This window comes from Raphanus sativus, chromosome 2 (genome assembly GCF_000801105.2).
Source record: "Raphanus sativus cultivar WK10039 chromosome 2, ASM80110v3, whole genome shotgun sequence".
NCBI classification, from domain to species: Eukaryota; Viridiplantae; Streptophyta; class Magnoliopsida; order Brassicales; family Brassicaceae; genus Raphanus; species Raphanus sativus.
Genome location: NC_079512.1, coordinates 24,445,322 through 24,465,413, shown reverse-complemented (window position 1 = coordinate 24,465,413; position 20,092 = coordinate 24,445,322). Strand labels below are relative to the sequence as shown.

Sequence of the window (20,092 nt, the reverse complement as noted above, 5' to 3'; positions counted from 1 at the left end):
AAGCTTTCTTAGTCATCATCATCTCAAAGAGAAGAGAAGAAGAAGACTTTTAACCTCTTCTGAGCAACAATCTCTTCTTCTGAGATAAAATGGTGGCTTCTCTCAGACTCCCTTCTCTCACCTCCCTCCTCTTTCCCGCCACCACTCGTTACCCAGCAGCTCTCCGCCGAAGAGTATTATGTCCACGGAACCGACCCGCTTCTGGATTCGCGACGGCTCCGAGCGGCACTGCTGCTTCGCCGGAGGTTCATCGGCTGAGGTCGGACCAAGCCGTAACGCCTCGGTCGCAGGACTTCAACGCTTGGTATCTGGATGTCATCGCTAGCGCAGAGCTCGCTGACTACGGTCCGGTCCGTGGCACGATGGTGATTCGTCCCTACGGTTACGCCATCTGGGAAGCGATTCAGGTTTGAGTCTTCCTTTAGCTTTTGAAGTTTTGATTGGATTTGTGTGAAACGTTTTGTTGTGGTTTGCAGGACTACTTGAATGTGAAATTCAAAGAGACTGGCCATAGCAACATGTACTTCCCACAGGTACTGTTGGTAGTTGAAACATAATTACATTTAACTCAGAATTTACAACAGAGTTAATACAAGATAGATGAAACCAAACGTGTTCTTTGATTAATTACAGTTTTGAAGTAGAACATTAGATGAAGCTGGTTTGTTTTGTTTCGTTTCGTTAGTTCAGACATAGAGTTAGTGTAAGAGAGACAGATGAAACACGTGTTCTTGGTTATTTACAGATTATGCGTTGAAGTTTGCTTCTTGGTGATTGTATTCTTCGAGACATTTTTGGTGGCCTTTTAGTTCATATAAGACAGAGTTTCATATATCTGTTCATAAAGAAGGAAACTTTACTATAATGAAGTAAAAAAAAGCATCGATGTTATTGACATTCTTATTGCTTTCAGTGATAGTTTGGCCTTTTGTGCAGTTTATACCATACTCGTTTATTGAGAAAGAAGCTTCACACGTTGAGGGATTTAGTCCCGAACTAGCCCTTGTCACTGTTGGTGGAGGACATGAACTTGAAGAGAAGCTTGTGGTAAGATTTTCTCTGGCATTCCCTGCTTAGAGTTTTTGTCATTACCTTTCTCTGATTGTTGAGGGTTGTGGTTGTGGCAGGTTCGGCCTACCAGTGAAACCATTGTGAATCACATGTTCACCCAGTGGATTCACAGCTATCGTGATCTTCCTCTCATGATCAATCAGGTGTGCTCAGAAATCCCAAAATTGTAATATTATTCTTCCTACTGATTGTTTTTATCGCTCCTGGTTAATTTCATCGTCCTGTGGTTTAGTGGGCCAATGTCACTAGATGGGAGATGCGGACAAAACCATTTATTAGGACTCTTGAATTTTTGTGGCAAGAGGGTCACACTGCTCATGCCACTCCTGAGGAGGCAGAAAAAGAGGTTTGTTCTCCACTTTGTTGTGGCCAACTTATAGAGTCTTTTTTTTTTTCTTTTCTTTGTGTGTGTGTGGTACCCTTTTGTGAAGAATGTTTAGTGCTGTATTGCAGGCAAAACAGATGATCGAGATCTACACCAGATTTGCTTATGAGCAAACTTCCATACCTGTAATTGCAGGTCGAAAATCAAAGCTAGAGACCTTTGCTGGTGCTGATACAACCTACACTATTGAGGCTATGATGGGAGATCGGAAGGCTTTGCAGGCTGGTACCAGCCACAACTTAGGGCAAAACTTTTCTCGTGCTTTTGGAACTCAGGTTAGTACAGAACGATTATTGTACAAGTATTGTCATGCTCGTGCTGACTTTTGAATTTCTTAGGAGTTTAGCTCTCTCTCTCTCTTCTTTTTATTATATGATGAAAGCATTGTTTCTTAGTGGTGAATGATTCATCTATGCTTTTTTCAAATTCATGTTGAAAATAATGTTAAATGCATGCCAGTTCCAAGATGAGAATGGGGAAAGGCAACATGTGTGGCAGACATCATGGGCAGTCAGTACACGTTTTGTCGGTGGCATCATCATGACTCATGGAGATGACACTGGTCTTATGCTTCCTCCCAAGATAGCTCCAATACAGGTTTGATTATCTCTTCTATTTATTGTGGGATTCCTTAAGTACTTCCAATGCGAACAACATTATCGTCTCTCTTCTTCCTTGGTAGGTAGTGATCGTACCTATTTGGAAAAAAGACACTGAGAAAACAGAAGTTCTCAGTGCTGCATCATCAGTGAAGGAAGTTCTTCAAACTGCTGGGGTCAGAGTTAAACTTGATGACACAACCGAACGAACCGCAGGGTGGAAGTTCAATTTCTGGGAAATGAAGGTTCGCTACTCTCTTAGGTGAAAGATAACAATCAGCTCTGATAGTTTTCATTCGTTTTAATAACTTGGTTTTGCAGGGAGTCCCTATAAGGATTGAGATTGGTCCACGCGATGTATCCAGCAACTGTGTTGTTGTCTCGAGGAGGGACATACCAGGAAAGGCAGGAAAAGTATTTGGAATATCAATGGAGCCATCAACGTTAGTAGCATACGTGAAAGAGAAGTTAGATGAGATCCAATCATCACTTCTTGAGAAGGCAATATCATTCAGGGATAGGTACATGTTTTTATTTGTTATCTTTCTCCTGTATACCAGACTCTTCCTCCCCACAGCTTTTTGGATGTGATTGTGCAGTAACATAGTGGATGTGAACTCATACGAGGAGCTCAAAGCTGCGATTGCTTCAGGGAAATGGGCAAGAGGTCCATGGTCAGCCAGTGACTCAGATGAGCAAAGGGTAAAGGAGGAAACAGGTGCGACCATTCGGTGTTTTCCATTTGAACAGACTCTAGGAAGCAAAACATGTCTGATGACTGGTAATCCAGCAGAGGAAGTTGCTATCTTTGCCAAGTCTTACTAAAGACTTGTTCCTCATTTCTTACACACATTCCCAAATTATATCCAAAGATTTTGTTTCCGTGGCTGTCGGAGTGGAGTGATTGTTGTCGGATCCTTGGACACCTCTCTCGTTATTTCTGGTGCATTTGCCCCCAATAACATCCTTATATGTTTAATTTTGTAAAGGAGAAATATTGAATGATATAATTTCAAATGACAAATTCTTTTTATTGCACCAACTGGTCGAACTCTTTCGTCTTCAGCTCAGCTCTCTTGTTTCATTAACGAGATAACGAAAGATAGAGAGAGAGAGTCCAATCCATAATCTAGTCATATTACCATATTTACATGAACTGGAGGACTTTCACTCCAAACCCAATCCCTATGAAAGTTGCAATGGAGATACCGAATATGCCAGCCAGAATCCCAGGAACGATCAACGAGTTCCACCCCTTTGCAGTCGCCATACCAGCTGCAGTTGTGGGTCCTCCAACATTAGCATTCGATGCCAAAAGCAGCAACCTTAGCTCGACGTTGAGCAGCTTCCCTACTCCCAATATCACAGCAAGATGTGTCCCAATCTGGATCAATGCAAACAAGAATATGCTCGGCGCCGTGTTTATCACACTCCATATGTTTCCGCTCGCACCTATCACAGTGAAGAACACCTGAAAGAAAAGCAATTTTAATATCTTTCTTTTAACAAAGATTGCATTTGTGCTTCAAAAATGATCTGTGCAAAACTCTCACGCACCTGCATAAGAATTAGAGCCATGGCTTCTCCAGATGGAGCAAGACGGCCAAACTGGGAGGGAAAGACAGTTGCTAAAACGACAACCACCGCGGTTATCGCTGGCAAGCTACCACCGGAAATCCCGAAATGCTTGGTTAGCAAAGCCCCTGCCTTGCATATAGCTAATGACACAGCGATTCCAGTAGCTATCAGTAGCACAGGGATTTTGTTATCAGTTTCAGAACCTTTGCTCGTCTCTGCATCTGCACATACATGGGAGAGCAACATCTAAGTTAAAAAATTCAGAAAACTGAATCTATCCACAGAACCACATGGCAATGATCGGTTCTTCTAAAAACCCGGACATCCATCACCAAGGCTTACCACTAGCTGGTGGAGGTGAAGTTTCAGCGGGGATTTTGGAGCCTATAGCGAACAATGTCGTGAAATAAACAGCGCAAATAACATTATCAGCAGCGAGTCCAGCAGCTAACACTGATGGAGAAACTCCGAGAGCATTGGCTATAGCAACATAGTTGACGGCTGGACAAAAACAAGAATCAAAAATGCAGACTTAAAAGCCACTCTAAGAGGACAAAATCAGTATCTTAAAGTGAAATTACCTCCACCGATATGCCTCCCCATGAGAGCAGCTGCAATCTTCCAACTATCGGGACCAAGTGCTCTCATCGGCACTAGATAGTAAGCCAGAGCTGTACCCACTGTTGTCGCAACTGTAATGGAATAACCAAATAGTAAATGATCAAGCTTTCTGATAACAGAGCCCATGAAGGGAGACCATGAAGAAACTGGTTTTCTCTCACCTGAACCAATGACGAAAGCCAAGAGAAGCTTTCCAGTGGACTGAACCACACGGCGCAAGTCAGCTCTGAAGAGCAAGAGAGGAACAGCTAACGGGAGCAGGAAGTTCAAGACGACAGCAAAAGCAGGAGCATTTGAAGAGATGACGCCGAGATTACTAGCGGCAAGCCCGATCAGCGTGCTCACCAACGCACCACTCACCGCACTTCCCACCTTCGTCTTCTCCGACCTGTAAACATTCCAAGAATATCACACCAGTTGTGAAAGTATTCTCTGTTATTGATTCTGTTACAATCAGTTAGTATCGGTTTATAGTTATACCGGAAACAATCAATAACCGAAATAAACCGACTCTAACCATTAATTGATCTCAAACATCGTTTACCGGAAAGAGAAAGGCGTACCAGAGACCGAAAGCACCGGTGGCGAAGAGCGCAGTCCAGGTTCCCCATTCGTCGTCACCGGAGATGAGAGGCGTGTTCAGCTGCGATCTCACTCTCACCGATCGGATCGGAGACGATACGTCGTCGCTGCCGTTACGAGAGAAGCTAAGCCGCGGCGAAGAGACTGGTTTAGAGGAGAGTTCAGGGAGATCACGGCGTGAGACAATGTACGATCGCCGGCGAAACGACGGCGAAGAGAGCAGTGTCGCGTTGAGGAACGGCAAGCTCGTCGACATATCGCGTCTGTGCGTCTGCTTCACGATGGAAAGTTAAGTGACGATTGAAAGAGAGAGAGAGAAAGGTAATAAAAGTGGACTTGTTGACTCCATAGTCCATACATAGTGCGTCAACTTTTCTCTCTCATCGGAATATCATACCTACCAGAACCGACGATCACAATTTATTTTAATTTAAAACCAGTAAACCAAAATTGAACCAAACCCAAAACTATGTATCCCAACTCAGCCAATTGGTCCAATTCGGTTTAGCTAGAAATCTGAATCCGATTTCTTTTCAAAAAAAAAACATGAATGTGATAAACATTTTGGAGAAAATATCCAGAATCACCGGTTCGGTTTCCTTGTGAACCGGTGGTTAATACAGCCAAAAAATAAAACATTCTGGTGGTGTCCTAGTCTAAGCCATCTTTGGGAGTTTAGAGTCTTCGCGATCGAGCTTGAGCTCCCCCGTAAGTTACTTGCTTCCCTGGAGATTGTCTTTTTTTTTTTGATCAACCCCTGGAGATTGTCTAAATAGTTCTGATCTATAATTTCCGGAGATTTGAACTTTCTGTGTGTTTCTCTCTCTAATGAGTTTTGCTATGTGTCGGTATGTAATCCAAGTAGTCGTGTGATCGAGGAGGGTTTTCTCTCTTAATTTTGAATATTGTATTGATTACTTTGCAATTAGGGTTCTGTCTCTAATAGTTACTCTAGTTCCTCGCTCTTAGAACGGACAATAAATCTTGCTCCCTTGACCTAAAGGTTTCTCCTTTTTGGTGCTTACGAAGCCTCTGTTTTCGGACAATGCAGAGAGTTGTAACTGTGTATTGCTTTTCTGTTGAGGCTTTTGTTGACCAATAGTATGATTGTTGTGTTGGCCTTTGAGAATTGTTCTCATCTGTGTTGCACTATTGAAATCTTGAAAGGGAACTTGTTTTTTACATAAAAGAAGTCTTGTTGCTTATTTTCAGGTGGATACATATAATACATTTTTAATATCTTGAGCTTCCTGCAATTAAATGGTGACTACACTATCCTTTTATATCAGTTCATATATCATCAGTTATTTCCTTCTTATGTTGCCCTTTGTGCCATCTTCTAAGTTCTAACTAGTTTTTTACATTTGCTTCAGGACACCAATGGGTTTGTAGTAGATGAAAAGAGCGAGAGCAGATTATATGTTGGAAACTTGGATCTTAGAATAAATGAGTAAGGCAAAAAAGAATCAGTTTATTGTTATGGCTTTCCATAGTTCAAAATTTTTTTGTTTCATCTTCTCTTGTTGATAGGGCTGCGGTGATAAAGATGTTTTCTCCATATGGGAAGATCATATCAGAAGACTTCCTCTGGCACACACGCGGTCCGAAGAAAGGAGAGCCACGCGGCTATGCTTTCATTCAATACAGCTCTAAAGAGGTAAACCAATAATCTCTCTTTCCTGGTCTTTTTGAAGTTCCCGCTTAGATGAGATTGTTTCTTAGGTAATGGAACTCTGATTTTGAGATTGAGCAAATCTCCTGATTTCTACAATCTAAAGTGAGTACACAGGAAGCTGAATTGGCTAGGGAGAAGATGCATGGGAGATTAGCTTGTGGTAGGCCCTTGGTGGTTCGTTTAGCTAGTGAGAAGCTTCTAGAAGATACATCTCATCATCATCATCCCAAGAGATTGTTACCCGAAGCAAACAGAACGAGGTCTGCAAGTGGAAGCAGCTCAGGACAAATGAGCCGAGATGAAAGAGTAGCTGCCATTAAGAACAAACTCAAAGCTTTGGAGGAAGATGAGAAACCACGAGATCCCAAGAAACTGAAGATATAAAGATCCGTTTGAAAACACATACAAACTTTATGTAAAAGAGAGTTGAAATGTTTTTTTTTCTTTCTTCCGAAGTTAAACCAAATTAAATTGGAGGAATGGTATCCGGTTTTCGTACCAATTACTAAATTTACTAAATTACTGGAAACTGGATCTAAACCGCCTCCTCCTCTCTTAAACAGTATGACGAACACTCGCATGGGCCCTACTGATCCGCTGGCACACTACCTCAAAGACTCGATTCGAGCACTCTAGTGCTTTTGAGGTTCGGTAGCTCAGCTGCTTTGCTTGTTTTGTGTTTCTACTCTCTACTCTGCTTCGTTTAAGATGAAATTTAAAACTACCAAACTCTGTATATAAACTTTTCACATTTTAACAATATTTTTTGGCTTGATATCTTTTTTATAAATTTTCAAAACATACCAAAATATTATCTAATGGTAGTATCTTTCAAGCATATAGTACATATGATTAGGTTAATTCATCTTGAACCCATATTTTTTATTTTGAATATGACAACAACATGCATCAGTAGTACACAACCCATAGAAATAATCATGGTTTTTACAAAATATGGTGCATGCTCTGTATCCCCCACGGTCACATGTTTCTGTTCCATTGAAGCATTGAACATCCATCTGATCTGCTCCACAATTTATTTATCAATAAAATTTATTAAATCGAAATATGAATGTTTATCAAAAAAGATGAATCGTGTTCATAACTATCAAATAAGGTACAAGAATAAATCAGTACCTGGAATAATATCGGCTGTCGTACGAGAATGCGCACAATATATGATGAAGAAGAATGTAAAAACAAATGCAACTAAAGTTTTCACAGTGATATTCATTTTATAGTATTTTCTCAACTTTCATATGGATTCTTCTTTGTTTAGTCTATATATATACTAATACAAATATGCATTAGTCATTTTCGGTCAAAGATGAAAACGATATATTTCCTTATAGTTTTATAGTGAATAAGTTAATAGAATGATTTCTTACCTAATTTACGTTTGAATTGGTGAGACAGTATTTATTTCAAAAATAGTTAAATATTTTTTTTCTTTTGGTCTAAATGTTAAAAAATATATTTAGCTTAAACTTTAATATTATCTGAAAAGTTGAATGGTTATAACTTGAAAAGGATTAGTTGTTCATCTCTCCACTCCAAAAAACGTTGTTCAAAAGTTTTCCGATTTTACAAAAATGTTGCTCTTGTTTAATATTAAGTGAAGATATATATATATATATACTATTATATTATTTTGTTTGTATAAGTTTTAGGAGGTTTTCTTACACCATAGAGTATAATCCTCTGGCTTATCATTTTTTTATTTTTATTTTTAGATTTTGATTCTATTTAACTATAAAATGTTGTACTAAAAAGTACCTTTGTAAACAAATGAAATTGCAATTAGCTACAAGCAACTGAAGAATAAGAGCTACAACCAACTATAGTAGAGAGGAAGGAGGAATTAACAACACTACAAGAGACGTCCCAAAGAAAAAGTTGAGTAAGTTGGCAAGGAGCTCAGAAAATCCATCCATCTCTCAAAAGAATGTTTATCATATTTAGTTTCTTCAAACTGGTAATGCCTACCAGGATGCAACTGGAAATCACAGAAGATAGAGTTGCTGCTGAAAAAGCTTAAGAATTCTAAAAGCTTGACAAAGTGAAAGAATAGGTTTACCAAAAAAAAAAGTGAAAGAAGAGATGATGGTTGCCAAGCATAAGGTAAAATGTTTCGTTGTTTCATTCTATGTAACTCCTAAGAACTCCTGCAGTAGTGAATGTTCATGAAATGCATGAAATAATCATTTAGATTCTAATAAAAAAATAATACGCTTTATGTTGTTTTTCAAAGTCTTTCAATCATTTTGGAAGTGAAGGATGGGAGGTGATAAATACAAATTCATATATAGAACTAATACTAATTCTCTGGGACTATGGTGCTACAGTTATCGCCTGATCATCCCATTGAAGACAAGTGCGTCCACCCGAGCATTTTCAGAAATTTGCAGTGACGACACACCTTGAGCAGCAATCAAATCAGCCGATATTCCCATGTTACTGTTGTCCCACCCCCTTGCAAAAAGCTCATATGAGACTGACCAGTCACAGTCCCTTACTCTGCTTCTGTGAACCGCAGGGCTCGAGCAGCGTTCATGAGGAAAGAAGCCGTTTCTTCCTCCGCCTGTAAAAAGATTGAGTTTGGCAGTACAATCCCACGGCGGCTTGAAACCCGTTTCTTGGTTTGGCATGGTCCGACACGAATCATCACAGTCCTCCTCCTCGCCAAGTAAGACATGCAGAGCAGCAGCTTCCGCAATAGCAGCACCTTCCTCATCCAATCTTATTTGCTCCTCTAGCTTTTTAAGCTTCTTCTTCTCAAGCTCGGCCCTGATAGCTGCAGAAGCAGCAATGAGACGAATCTTTTTCTTCTCCGCTTGTTTGATACGCTCCAGCTCGTCTTTCTCCTTCTTCTTATTAGCCAAGCTGTCTTCATCTTCTTCAGCTTCTTGCAGTCCTTCTTTCCTCCTTTGCTTCTTCTTCTCAAGCTCAGCCCTGATCGCTAGAGACTTAGTAAGAGCTTTCTCAAGACGTATCTTTTTCTTCCCGGCTTGTTTGATTCTCTCCGCTTCATCTCTCCCTTGCTTCTTATTCCCTTTTCCAGCAATCGGCTGACGCAGTGAGCTACTGTTATCATCCATCATGACTACTAACTAAAACAACACTCTGTTGGTCTAGTTTTAGGACACACTTCAACGAATAAAAAAAAAACTAAAACGTCTAAAATCTTAGAAAAAAAACGTGAACTTGCTTCTTCTTTGCTTTTGCTTGTGAAGAAAACAGAACAAAACTCAAATGAGTAACTAACTACACCCACTCAGGTACGTAGGTATACCTAATTTTACGGACGACACAATCCCAAACAGAGACAACAGGGGATAACAGAAGAGAGACGCTGTAGGAGTTTGCAGACTTATTATCCTTTGAAACAACTCGTTGTTGTAATATCAAACATCCCTTAGCTTGTCCCATTTTTCTACAAAAAAAAAAAAGAGGACAAGAATTATTACTTGGAATTAGATTTTGAGTCTGAGCAAAGTAAAAATCCTAATCCAACACATTCTGATTCCTTTAACCTAAATCGACCTAGAAATCTGAAGCTCTCGATCGAACAGTGAAACCCTAATCATGAAAGCTAATAATACCGAACTGCACAAACCCTTTGTAACTATGTAGTAAGAGTTAGTCAAAATCACATGAGCCCCCAATTGTTAGATCTATTCATCATAAAAATTTAATAACTGGATTCAATCAAGTGCCTTTATGGCAATAAGAATCACACTGTTGTAAATTTTTAGCCAATCAAAAGGATTACAATAGCGCTTCCAAATGGAATTGATCTATGACTATGAGAAACAAAAAAATTGAAGATTGAACGGAAGTGATCGGATCCTAACCTTCTGAGTAAAATGGCATAGAAGCAGAATCACTGAAAGAACTCCCGAGATTTATCGGATGATGACGAGAGAGAAGACCAAACGTGGACGCAAAGCTTCTGTTTCGATCCAGAGAGAGAGGTAAGAGAGAAGAAGAAAAGACACGAAACGCGAATTCTATATGCAGAGAGAGAGAGAGAGGAGTTTCGCGCAACGAACGCTATTAAAATAGGAGACGGAGTACAAGAGATTATATCCAATAAAAATACGACACGTGGTGGACTTTGAGGCAGTTGTAGAATAATAAATGATAAAAACCTTTTTGTGATTTGGAAGTTTTACGATTGTGAGTTTGGGACTTGGGCGGTGCTAACCTCGTCTAACCTCCTTATAAGATTATAGAGGCTGAGATTAGATAGTTTAGCTCATGTTCAATGCCATTCTTAACAAGTATTTGTTCTTTTAAACAGAGCATCTCCCGCGAACAATCTGAATGGGACGACAATCTGAATGTCAATAGCATGCGTGATAGTTTGTTGACCTACTCCTTTTCTACAATTTTGACCTTGGTTACTGCCATAACTTTTGTGCTGTGCGTCTCCAGTTAGTTAGTTTATAAGAATGATGGACACTTATATTATGGCTTTCGCTTTGAATTTTTCTACGGTATATATGGTTTTAACTGTCAAATGTTTTATGGTTGTTAGGGAATGAGTGAATATCTGTCTCCTATCTTCTTCGTGATGCAGATGAATCAGAACCCTTTTGGTGTTTTTGCGGCATTGATGGAACGAACGCCTTGGACCCAACTTTAACCGTGACCAGAATTGGATGCATACTCAGCTCTTTGCACTCCTCAAAAGGTTTCTCGACAGCACCTTTACATTTTTTTATTTATTCCTTTCAAATCAGCATTCAGCATCAATTTTTAATTACTTTTAAGCAGAATGACTGCTTGAATTACTTATTCTGTTTTCGCTGGATCCTTCCTGATACAGTTTACTTCCTCTGGACGATGATGTTTTTGTAAGTATTACAGCTTTTCCTTTTCCTTCAGGACATGTTACCAAAACTACGAGCAGTTATTAATTCAATGGACATATGTTTTCTTCACTTGATAACTCTGGAGTCGAAAAAAATAGTTAGCCTAGGGACATGTATAATGATGAATTGTACTGGAGTTGATGATGATAAGATAGGAACAGGATCCAGAATGAATCAGGGCTTATTACACAATTTCATGATCAATTCTTGCTTAGACTAATTGTATAATATGATCCGCAAAGTCTATGCAAGAATTTATCGCTCAGAGATAGAATCAGGAAAGTACTAAAGGCTTTAAAGCAGAGGAAAGCAATCGGTGAAGGCAAAAGATGGGTCAAACGAAAGAGTGTCTGATGGGTAATGAGAAGCGAGAGGCAGTGGAGAGTCTATGCGAGCGAAGAAGTTGGTCTCCTCCATCCAGGTAGTGGTAGTAGTGCCCTCTTCTCCGTCTCCTCCTCCATGGATTCCTCTCACTTCTGCAGACATAACTGGCTTGTCGACCCATGGAGTGGTGGCTTCCACTGATTCAGTCGCGTTCTGTTTCCTGCCATTGGTTTTCTTGTTCAAATGGGTGTTCCAGTAGTTCTTGACTTCGTTGTCAGTCCTACCCGGTAGACGACCGGCTATCAACGACCATCTGGTGGTGGTAGAAAAAAAAAAGAAGTTAATCTTTGAGAGAGTGGTAAAAAAGAAAGATGAAATAAATACCGGTTGCCGAGAAGCTTATGCATGCGGATGATGAGGTCTTGTTCTTGAGGAGACATGCCTCCTCTTTTGATGTTTGGTCTTAGGTAGTTCTTCCATCTCAACCGACAGCTTTTGCCTCCTCTCTTCAATCCTGAAAACACACAAGAAAACATATTCATAAATCTTCCCAAAAAAACTCCCAACACTATGATTCTTCTCGAGTAAAATGAAATAAAATTTGGGTCGGGTTCAGACCGGAGTTACGAGAGATGTCTCCCCAGTTTCCTTCTCCATGAGTCTCGATATAGCTTCTAAGTATCATATCTTCTTCAGGTTTCCACAACCCTCTTTTCACCACGTGAGACTTCCTTTCTTCTTCTTCCCTTTTTTTCTCCATCCTTTCCTTCTTCTCTCCGCCCCTCCACAGTTTGAAAGTGAGGTGTTGTTTGGTTTGCTATAAGATGCGCATAACGTGCGCGAGTTTCCAGCTTTAACTCAAACATGTGGGGACTTATCTACTAAAATTATTGAAATAAAGACTACTTTACAAACAGTGAAACTACTGTAAATTCGTGCAAACTATAGCTGTAAAAGCTCTGCTTCTTTTGTTTTTATCCCTCAGTATTGTTACAAAAGGCAAACATATTAACCAAGGCAGATCAGAGGTTTGAGATTGCCATCAACCTCGATACCTTCGCAGCTCCATTACCACCAGTTAGTCTCTTTCTTCAATCATACACTGATATTTTATTCCTTCCTCTAAATTCAGACCTATTTGTGGCCATAATAGAAGTCATTCCACATGTTCAAAATCGCTTGATTAGCCCTTTTTTAATTTCTAACACACTTGTAGTTTGTTTTGCTCAAAATGGCTGTACATATAAATGGATTTTATGAAATGGATAAAATATTCGGCAATTTTGATAAAATAAACCCTCAACTATATAGATACATCCATATTTAAACTTTCAACTATGTTTATAGTTAAATAATTCCTTAACTAAGATATGTCACTAAATTTGACCCTCCGTTGTTAAAAACGTTAAAGATGTTAAAATCCGAACAGTTTTTTTTTTCTTTAGACCATTTAAATGAAAGAAAACAAAATGATATTTCTATTTAGTATAGAAACAACCAAGTTTTAATTTAAAACTACACACAGTTGACATAGGCACAATAATAAACAGGGTTTTAAAATAAAAAAATAAGATACCATAGACTCTAAAATCTTACAAAGTTTGTAGATATGTCTCAGCTTCTTCTTTTGATAAAACAATGTTACTGTTTTAGCCAGTACGTGATAATGCTCTGTTTTATTTTTTTGAAGTATAATATGCTACTCTGTTTTCCATTTTGATAAAGGGAAATTTAAACAGCAATGGAGTATAAACTTATCTTAAAGTGTATGTTTGGAGATCTATTTTTTTCTGGATTTAAATTAATTTTCTGGGTTCAAGTTAGGTTCACTAAACTTTGTTTCATGGTTAATATAATTTCAGAGGGAAAAAAAAAAGTTAGATTCACTAAAACATCCTTTTTAGAGTTGGAGATTTGTTTTCATGAGTTAATTATCGTGACAAAGATAGCAGTTACACACCTCAAACTGCTTCTGAAAAAACTTTTGTTGTTTTGTGTAGAGAATTTTGACATACGTTGTTTTCACACAAAAAAGTACTTTCTTATTGTTTGACAGAAACTATTGAGGATCAAACGTTTTGAGGATCAAAATTACAGAAAAGCTAGTGCTAAACTTGGCACAAGTAAAGAGGATCAAAGCTGCAGAAAAGCTAGTGTCAAACTTAGCACAAGGAACAAATCTTTGGTAAGAAGACTAAGTATAGATACTAAACAACGTTTACTCGTAACAAGGTTTCTCGTGTCTGCTACAGCGAACGAACTGAACTCAAGATAAGACAATAAAAAACTCCAGAAGTTGAATAACAGAAAGCAAAACTTAAAGCTGAAAATGAACTCCTCCATGTGTAACTAAGAACCATTTCTTTTTTCAAGGGAGACCTGAACCAGATGGTGCAGCCGAGCTGTAACCTCCAGCACCTCGGCCAAAACCAGGCCTACCACCACTTCCCTGCAAAGCGAGAAAAAAAAACCCCACAATCGAATGTTAAAACAATGGTAACCAAACAAAGAGAGGGCAAGATGAAAACATAAGCTAAACAGTAAGCTTTAAATATCGGATTTTGCATGGTCATTGTAACTAAAAATAATCAATAGGATTAGATACTGAAAGGCTAATGGTTTTAGCAGGGTCAGGAGGTCGATTCTTAAAACATCTAATTACCAGGAAGCAAATACAAAAGCAAAGGGAGCTGAATTTGAGAATATACTTGGAAAGATGGCTGGTAATCAGCTGGAGCACCACCCTTTTCTCCTTCACCACCACCACGAGGAGCTCCACGGTACCCATCACGGTCCCCACCATACCTGGGACGATCTCCTCCTTCAAACCTAGGTCCTCTATAAAAACACACGCCACGTCATCAAACCAAATAAACAAGCTTTTGTCCCATACAAAACAACGAACACAGAGAGAGAGAGAGAGTTAACTAACTAACCTAGGGCGATCACCAGGTGGGCCACCACCAAAAGGACGACCAATAGGCTTAGCCGACTTCTTCAACGTAGCAGGAACCACATCAGACGGGAGGTTAAGGTATCCTGATTATGGTTATGATATGATAATAGTAGCTTACTTATTTATCATCTCCTCTTAAATCTTTCCTCCAACCCCTTCTTGAACACTGATCAAATAGTACAAAAGAAAGTACTATATAATATAACCAACAATTATGGAGGGCTATCTGTTGTACTATTAATAAGATTTTAATATTTCGGTGCTTCATAAACCATATTGACACCAAAATAAATATCAGAACAATGCTTAAATTTCTAGCCATGAAAACTCAAAAATCAAATAGACTAATTGAACCCCCATTAGTATGTCACCATTTAAATATCGACAACTCACACATAGTTTTGGTTGGATCTAAGTAGTACAATATTACTAGAAATCAAAGATGTAATTGTGTTTCAAAGAAACTTAGACCTGCATACCGAACCGAACCGAGTCAAACCAAACCGAACCGAGTCAAAACCGAATCAAACTAGCTAGTTATGGTTTATTTCAGGTAAGTCCTCAAGAACTCAATCCCTTCGTTGGTGAGAAACCAGTAGTAATGCATCCACGCGAATGTCTCCCTTACATACTCCTTGGACTTGAAAGACTGCATCAGCTTGATCACTTGCAGGTTTGGCACTGACTCGATCAACGGGTGCTTCGCGAGGTTGAAGTCTTTCTTCGCGAACAGCACTCCTTCTGCAAAACCAAATTTGTGATCAACCAACAAAGGTGTCGTGTTGTGATTAAGCTAAAAAGGACGAACCTTTGAAAAGGTACTTGCAGATTTCTCTGCGGTTTTCCTCTGACATAATCTGAAAGCATTAGGAAGACGAAAATGGTTAGAATTTCACAAGGTTGATAGATCAAACGGAGAAGCTCATGTGTTTTACCATTTTTGTTTCGGTGGGAGTGAAGAAGAGCTAGCTAGGGTTTTTTCTGAATCTGAGGAGACAGATGAGTTTATTACGGTTTTTTGGGCTTATTATGGGCTATTAATTTATGATACATGGGCCTCCAGTATATTCTTATGCGCTCACTAGAGGAGATCAATAAAATAACTAGGGTGGGTATTTCGGCTCGGTTCGGGTTTGATTTAGTTAATTCGGTCCTAGAATTTTTCCAGTTGAAGTAAACCATAATTAGTTTGGTTTGGATCAGTTTCGGTTCGATTTGGTTTGTGTTACGGTTCGGTTTAATCGGATTTTCTTAGTTTAATTTTTTTATTTTGAAACATCAACGCATGGTCATAAAATTATCGTATTGGTGTCAATAAAAAATAAATTATTTGAACTCAATCCAATATATAACTAAATCAATATGTTTTGTGTGTTCAAACGTAAAACTAAATATTAAACTGTAATCTATTTATTTAGATTATTATATTTAAACCTAACATAAATATTATAAACAATAGGAGTAGCATTTCGGTTATTTTATGGATTCAGTTTCAGTTCTGTTCGATTTGGTTAATTTGGTTTTAGGATTTTTCAACTGAAATAAACCATAACTAGCTAGTTTGATTCGGTTTTGACTCGGTTCGGTTCGGTTGGTTTGGTTTGACTCGGTTCGGTTCGGTATGCAGGTCTAAGTTTCTTTGAAACACAATTACATCTTTGATTTCTAGTAATATTGTACTACTTAGATCCAACAAAAACTATGTGTGAGTTGTCGATATTTAAATGGTGACATACTAATGGGAGTTCAATTAGTCTATTTGATTTTTGAGTTTTCATGGCTAGAAATTTAAGCATTATTCTGGTATTTATTTTGGTGTCAATATGGTTTATGAAGCACCGAAATATTAAAATCTTATTAATAGTACAACAGATAGCCCTCCACAATTGTTGGTTATATTATATAGTACTTTCTTTTGTACTATTTGATCAGTGTTCAAGAAGGGGTTGGAGGAAAGATTTAAGAGGAGATGATAAATAAGTAAGCTACTATTATCATATCATAACCATAATCAGGATACAATACAGAGCAAAAGACTACAAAATAACATGACGAACTTTCCAACAACGAAATAAAAACAAGACAAAGCAGGGTATGCTGAGGTCAGCGTACATAGACCCCTTTTTATTTTACTTATGCTAGACCAAGCACTCTTAATCCTCAGGATGATGTTATGAGTTCTCACTTCACTTGACGCTGCAACAATACAAACGACCACGAGAGTAAGTGTAATTCATTATAAATAACTAAATCACAGTCTCCTGCTAGATCGAGTATTAATCACGTAAAAGAACACAAAATAATCTGAATTTGGACTTAACAAAAGGATAATAAGAAGCTTACGTGTCGCAGTTAGTGCTCATGGAGATGGGATAGGGAATGCTAACACCGCACTTTCCAGGAAGGCTAGAGGCTAGACTTGGGTTGATGCTCCTTGCAGCGGCCTTTAGACATTTGCATGCTTGTTGGCGGTCCGGTGTGGTTTGAGCCATACCATTCAGCTTTTTGACTCCCGCACAGCATGGAGGCGGCACCACCCCACCTTTGGATAGGTAGCCGGCACATGGAACCAAGCTACTTGCCACTGTGCCACATGAGATTGCTGCATCTACTGATGCAACTATGCACACCGTCAAAACAAGGCATGTGAAGAACCTCAAAGCGAAAGCCATTCTCTTTTGTAATAAGAAAATAGGGAAATTTAGTTTACTTTTCTGTGTTTAAGCTTGTGTTTTGCTGTTGGATATGAGAAAAGTTGGAGTCGATGATAGAGCTTATATAGGAATTTTAGATGAGAAAAAGGATGATAACTCGAATTTGTTAGATTGTTAGTAGTTGGATTTGCATTTACTTTATTAAGTCCTTCTAGTTTTTTCTAATAACGAAAATAATATGTTTCTTTAAACAACAGTATCACAATATTTAGTATGTACATATATTTTTTTGTGAATTTATTAAGTTTACAAATTTGTTTTGTTGTTTTGAGATAGATTATGTATGAGCGGCATAACAAGATTTAGTAATAACATTTTTTTTTCTGTTTATGCAGTCTAACATGTTTAACATTGTGAAATTTTATTTACCTTTTTTGGCCAACAACGACTATATTATCTTAACAAAGTTCCTAACATTCACAAAATTAAAAGGAGGATGTTTTTGCAGAATAGTATATCTATTAATTAAGAAATGGGAACATTCGTAAAATATGGTATCTTTACTACATAATACTCCCTCTATTTACAATTGTAAGCAGTTTTGGCTAAAAATACTAATATTAAGAAAATAATTATTTATTAAAAATATCATTTAATATATAACTTCAACCAATTATAAAATAATCAACATAACTTAATTTGTCAAACACTATTCAATAAACATAAAGTTGCATTTAAATGTTAAAACTATTTATATTATGAAGCAATTTTTTGCTAAAACTACTTATAATAAAAATGAAAAGAGTAGAAAATAATGATTTCGTTTTGCATATAATTAAGAGTTATTCTTGGGTTCACCCCCTAGGGTGAACTTTTAGGTTCACCAACCAATAGGATTTAGTTATTTCAAATTTGACATCATTTAAAAAAGGAAACAAAATATTTTCAAATTATATTACGTTTTAAAAATAAAAAATAAAGTAAAAATAAATAAAATAATACTAAGAATGCAAAAAATAAATATTTTTTCAAAAAATAAATTAATACCACAAAAAAACACTAATCTCTAAATGTTAAACCCTAAATCTTTTAGTAAACCTTTGGATATATTATAAAACTTTGATTTAAAAAAACTATTTATAACACAATCAACAAAAAAACTATACTCTAAATCATTATCCTAAACCCTAAACACTTGGGTAAACCTTAAACCCTTGGATAAACCCGAAATTCTTGGATAAATCTTAAAATTTAAGATTTATCCAAAAGTCTAAGATTTAATGTTTGTTGGGAGTGTTAAAAATATTTTTTGAAAATATTTTTTTTAGATTAAAAAGTTTTTTTTGTGATTAGTATAATTTTTATTTAATTTTTATTTTAAAAGTATATTATAATTCGATAATATTTTGTTTCATTTTTTAAAAAATATTGAATCTTAAATGACACAATCCTATTGGTTGGTGAACCTAGAGATTCACTTTAGGGAGTGAACCCAAGAATAAGTCTATAATTAATAATTGATCAATCAGCTATTGGAGGTTCGTACTGTGCGAATTAAATTTGAATACCGTCTAATTAAACTCAATGTGTAACAAACGGACACGCGTATCCAACATTAAACATCAGAGCTCTCCCAACTATCACATTCTCCAATTCCATTGGACCACCTTCTTGTTTTGCCATTAATTAACTAAGGAAAAATCTAACTCTGTTTTTTTTTTTGTAAACCAAAAGGGTTAAACCCGGGTCAATGATGACACAAGCCTAACCCCCGGGTAGAGGTACAGCCCACGGATAGACCCTCTCCTGGGCATTCAAATGAGTCGAAAGCAATAACTCATATCCGTGTGGCCGGTGGGGTTTGAACCATATCACATTCTCCAATTCCATTGGACCACCTTCTTGTTTTGCCATTAATTAACTAAGGAAAAATCTAACTCTGTTTAGTAAAAAAAAACTAACTTTGTCGACTAGGATTATTTTGGGTGGCTATAGTTTGGTGTTGCGTTAGTAATTAATTGTGAATGTGAAAATAATGAAATTATCTCAACCATATCAGTGAAGATAGCCACTGTTGAAGACACAAGATAGTAGAAAAAACAAAGAAAAATATCCATACATCGCAGATGAGTAAAACCAGGACTTTTTATTTTACTTAATTAAAGATTCCTTCAACTCTCAAGAAGACAAACAGTATAGTTTACCGGCTGACAATACTTGCGCAATCTTCTGACGTTGATTCTTTTTAAAACAAAAATCCAAAATGCTCGCTGAGAAACAATCTTGAAGATGTAATTTCTTGTTCGTGACATATTACAATAGGTATTTCACGTCTGTGCAAGAAGTTGAGTTGTGAAGTCGCTTACATAGAATTTGTGATTGCTTGTGTAAGTAGAATTTGGAAACAGAAAGAGAATATGTGACCGAAAACAAATGGATGTTTTTCTTTAAACAAAAGGATTTACTTGGAGAAGAAGTTTGTCTTTACAAAAATTGAAATTTGTTTAAACGGAAAAGAAAGTTTGTCAAATTATATTTGGAAGAACTTAAAGAACAAATTTAAAATTAATATATAAAAGAGACATATTTTAAGAAAAAGGTAGAACTCAGAACATAAAGTGCGAAAGAGAATTTCATTGTGAGTTTTCATGTGTGTGCTTGTAGGTGTTGATGTAGTGTTTGATGGAATGTGCCGTTGTTCAGAGCTTGTGTTGATCAAGCATGTTGGTGTTGACGTTGTGTATATGGTGGAGTTGTCCGTTGTGTTGTG

At 37.5% G+C, this 20,092-nt stretch overlaps 7 protein-coding genes across 9 annotated transcripts; 2 read left to right on the top strand and 5 right to left on the bottom strand.

The window, feature by feature from the left end:
• The first annotated feature begins 37 nt into the window (after positions 1 to 37).
• Positions 38 to 3,097, top strand: LOC108842214 (proline--tRNA ligase, chloroplastic/mitochondrial). The gene is made up of 10 exons (XM_018615056.2): positions 38 to 407; positions 477 to 533; positions 937 to 1,047; positions 1,128 to 1,214; positions 1,304 to 1,417; positions 1,525 to 1,731; positions 1,916 to 2,053; positions 2,139 to 2,300; positions 2,377 to 2,576; positions 2,655 to 3,097. The coding sequence occupies exons 1-10, from the start codon at positions 90 to 92 to the stop codon at positions 2,878 to 2,880; spliced, it is 1,620 nt and encodes a 539-aa protein (XP_018470558.2). The 5' UTR covers positions 38 to 89; the 3' UTR covers positions 2,881 to 3,097.
• LOC108843424 (uncharacterized) lies at positions 3,058 to 5,179 on the bottom strand. The gene is made up of 6 exons (XM_018616614.2): positions 4,818 to 5,179; positions 4,416 to 4,642; positions 4,215 to 4,325; positions 3,976 to 4,134; positions 3,613 to 3,854; positions 3,058 to 3,526 (listed from the first exon to the last, which is right to left on the bottom strand). The coding sequence occupies exons 1-6, from the start codon at positions 5,090 to 5,092 to the stop codon at positions 3,203 to 3,205; spliced, it is 1,338 nt and encodes a 445-aa protein (XP_018472116.1). The 5' UTR covers positions 5,093 to 5,179; the 3' UTR covers positions 3,058 to 3,202.
• Positions 5,180 to 5,444: 265 nt separating this feature from the next.
• Positions 5,445 to 7,040, top strand: LOC108842219 (uncharacterized). 3 transcript variants are annotated; one of them, XM_057004418.1, is made up of 5 exons: positions 5,445 to 5,544; positions 6,049 to 6,099; positions 6,210 to 6,286; positions 6,367 to 6,493; positions 6,626 to 7,040. In XM_057004418.1, the coding sequence occupies exons 2-5, from the start codon at positions 6,097 to 6,099 to the stop codon at positions 6,893 to 6,895; spliced, it is 477 nt and encodes a 158-aa protein (XP_056860398.1). In that variant the 5' UTR covers positions 5,445 to 5,544; positions 6,049 to 6,096; the 3' UTR covers positions 6,896 to 7,040. The 3 variants fall into 3 exon arrangements, with proteins under 3 accessions (XP_056860398.1, XP_018470565.2, XP_018470567.2); XM_018615063.2 differs by lacking the exon at positions 5,445 to 5,544 and adding an exon at positions 5,563 to 5,684; XM_018615065.2 differs by lacking the exons at positions 5,445 to 5,544; positions 6,049 to 6,099 and having other exon boundaries at positions 6,272 to 6,286; positions 6,615 to 7,040.
• Positions 7,041 to 8,700: 1,660 nt separating this feature from the next.
• On the bottom strand, positions 8,701 to 10,545 carry LOC108842217 (stress response protein NST1). Its single transcript, XM_018615060.2, has 2 exons — positions 10,366 to 10,545; positions 8,701 to 9,944 (listed from the first exon to the last, which is right to left on the bottom strand). Exon 2 carries the CDS (start codon positions 9,610 to 9,612, stop codon positions 8,857 to 8,859), a length of 756 nt encoding a protein of 251 aa, XP_018470562.2. The 5' UTR covers positions 9,613 to 9,944; positions 10,366 to 10,545; the 3' UTR covers positions 8,701 to 8,856.
• Positions 10,546 to 11,514: 969 nt separating this feature from the next.
• On the bottom strand, positions 11,515 to 12,535 carry LOC108842218 (transcription factor MYB82-like). The gene is made up of 3 exons (XM_018615061.2): positions 12,331 to 12,535; positions 12,097 to 12,226; positions 11,515 to 12,025 (listed from the first exon to the last, which is right to left on the bottom strand). The coding sequence occupies exons 1-3, from the start codon at positions 12,470 to 12,472 to the stop codon at positions 11,683 to 11,685; spliced, it is 615 nt and encodes a 204-aa protein (XP_018470563.1). The 5' UTR covers positions 12,473 to 12,535; the 3' UTR covers positions 11,515 to 11,682.
• Positions 12,536 to 13,891: 1,356 nt separating this feature from the next.
• LOC108826657 (40S ribosomal protein S10-3) lies at positions 13,892 to 15,695 on the bottom strand. Its single transcript, XM_057002710.1, has 6 exons — positions 15,604 to 15,695; positions 15,477 to 15,525; positions 15,222 to 15,409; positions 14,649 to 14,746; positions 14,421 to 14,550; positions 13,892 to 14,161 (listed from the first exon to the last, which is right to left on the bottom strand). Exons 1-6 carry the CDS (start codon positions 15,604 to 15,606, stop codon positions 14,081 to 14,083), a joined length of 549 nt encoding a protein of 182 aa, XP_056858690.1. The 5' UTR covers positions 15,607 to 15,695; the 3' UTR covers positions 13,892 to 14,080.
• Positions 15,696 to 16,641: 946 nt separating this feature from the next.
• Positions 16,642 to 17,428, bottom strand: LOC108840378 (non-specific lipid-transfer protein 4). The gene is made up of 2 exons (XM_018613211.2): positions 17,012 to 17,428; positions 16,642 to 16,864 (listed from the first exon to the last, which is right to left on the bottom strand). The coding sequence occupies exons 1-2, from the start codon at positions 17,338 to 17,340 to the stop codon at positions 16,855 to 16,857; spliced, it is 339 nt and encodes a 112-aa protein (XP_018468713.1). The 5' UTR covers positions 17,341 to 17,428; the 3' UTR covers positions 16,642 to 16,854.
• Positions 17,429 to 20,092: the final 2,664 nt, after the last annotated feature.

Coding starts and splice junctions, on each gene's coding strand:
- LOC108826657 (XM_057002710.1), bottom strand. Junction 15,410..15,476: donor CTGCAAGTACCTTTTCAAAG/GTTCGTCCTTTT, acceptor TTGGTTTTGCAG/AAGGAGTGCTGTTCGCGAAG. Junction 14,747..15,221: donor TTGAGTTCTTGAGGACTTAC/CTGAAATAAACC, acceptor TAATCAGGATAC/CTTAACCTCCCGTCTGATGT.
- LOC108843424 (XM_018616614.2), bottom strand. CDS start 5,092: ATGTCGACGAGCTTGCCGTTCCTCAACGCGACACTGCTCTCTTCGCCG. Junction 4,643..4,817: donor ACCGGTGCTTTCGGTCTCTG/GTACGCCTTTCT, acceptor GAATGTTTACAG/GTCGGAGAAGACGAAGGTGG. Junction 3,855..3,975: donor TTCACCTCCACCAGCTAGTG/GTAAGCCTTGGT, acceptor ATGTATGTGCAG/ATGCAGAGACGAGCAAAGGT.
- LOC108842217 (XM_018615060.2), bottom strand. CDS start 9,612: ATGATGGATGATAACAGTAGCTCACTGCGTCAGCCGATTGCTGGAAAA.
- LOC108842218 (XM_018615061.2), bottom strand. CDS start 12,472: ATGGAGAAAAAAAGGGAAGAAGAAGAAAGGAAGTCTCACGTGGTGAAA. Junction 12,227..12,330: donor AGACATCTCTCGTAACTCCG/GTCTGAACCCGA, acceptor GTGTGTTTTCAG/GATTGAAGAGAGGAGGCAAA. Junction 12,026..12,096: donor CATAAGCTTCTCGGCAACCG/GTATTTATTTCA, acceptor TACCACCACCAG/ATGGTCGTTGATAGCCGGTC.
- LOC108842219 (XM_057004418.1), top strand. Junction 6,287..6,366: donor TTGGATCTTAGAATAAATGA/GTAAGGCAAAAA, acceptor TCTTGTTGATAG/GGCTGCGGTGATAAAGATGT. Junction 6,494..6,625: donor TTCAATACAGCTCTAAAGAG/GTAAACCAATAA, acceptor GTGAGTACACAG/GAAGCTGAATTGGCTAGGGA.
- LOC108842214 (XM_018615056.2), top strand. CDS start 90: ATGGTGGCTTCTCTCAGACTCCCTTCTCTCACCTCCCTCCTCTTTCCC. Junction 1,048..1,127: donor AACTTGAAGAGAAGCTTGTG/GTAAGATTTTCT, acceptor TGGTTGTGGCAG/GTTCGGCCTACCAGTGAAAC. Junction 2,301..2,376: donor TCAATTTCTGGGAAATGAAG/GTTCGCTACTCT, acceptor TTGGTTTTGCAG/GGAGTCCCTATAAGGATTGA.
- LOC108840378 (XM_018613211.2), bottom strand. CDS start 17,340: ATGGCTTTCGCTTTGAGGTTCTTCACATGCCTTGTTTTGACGGTGTGC.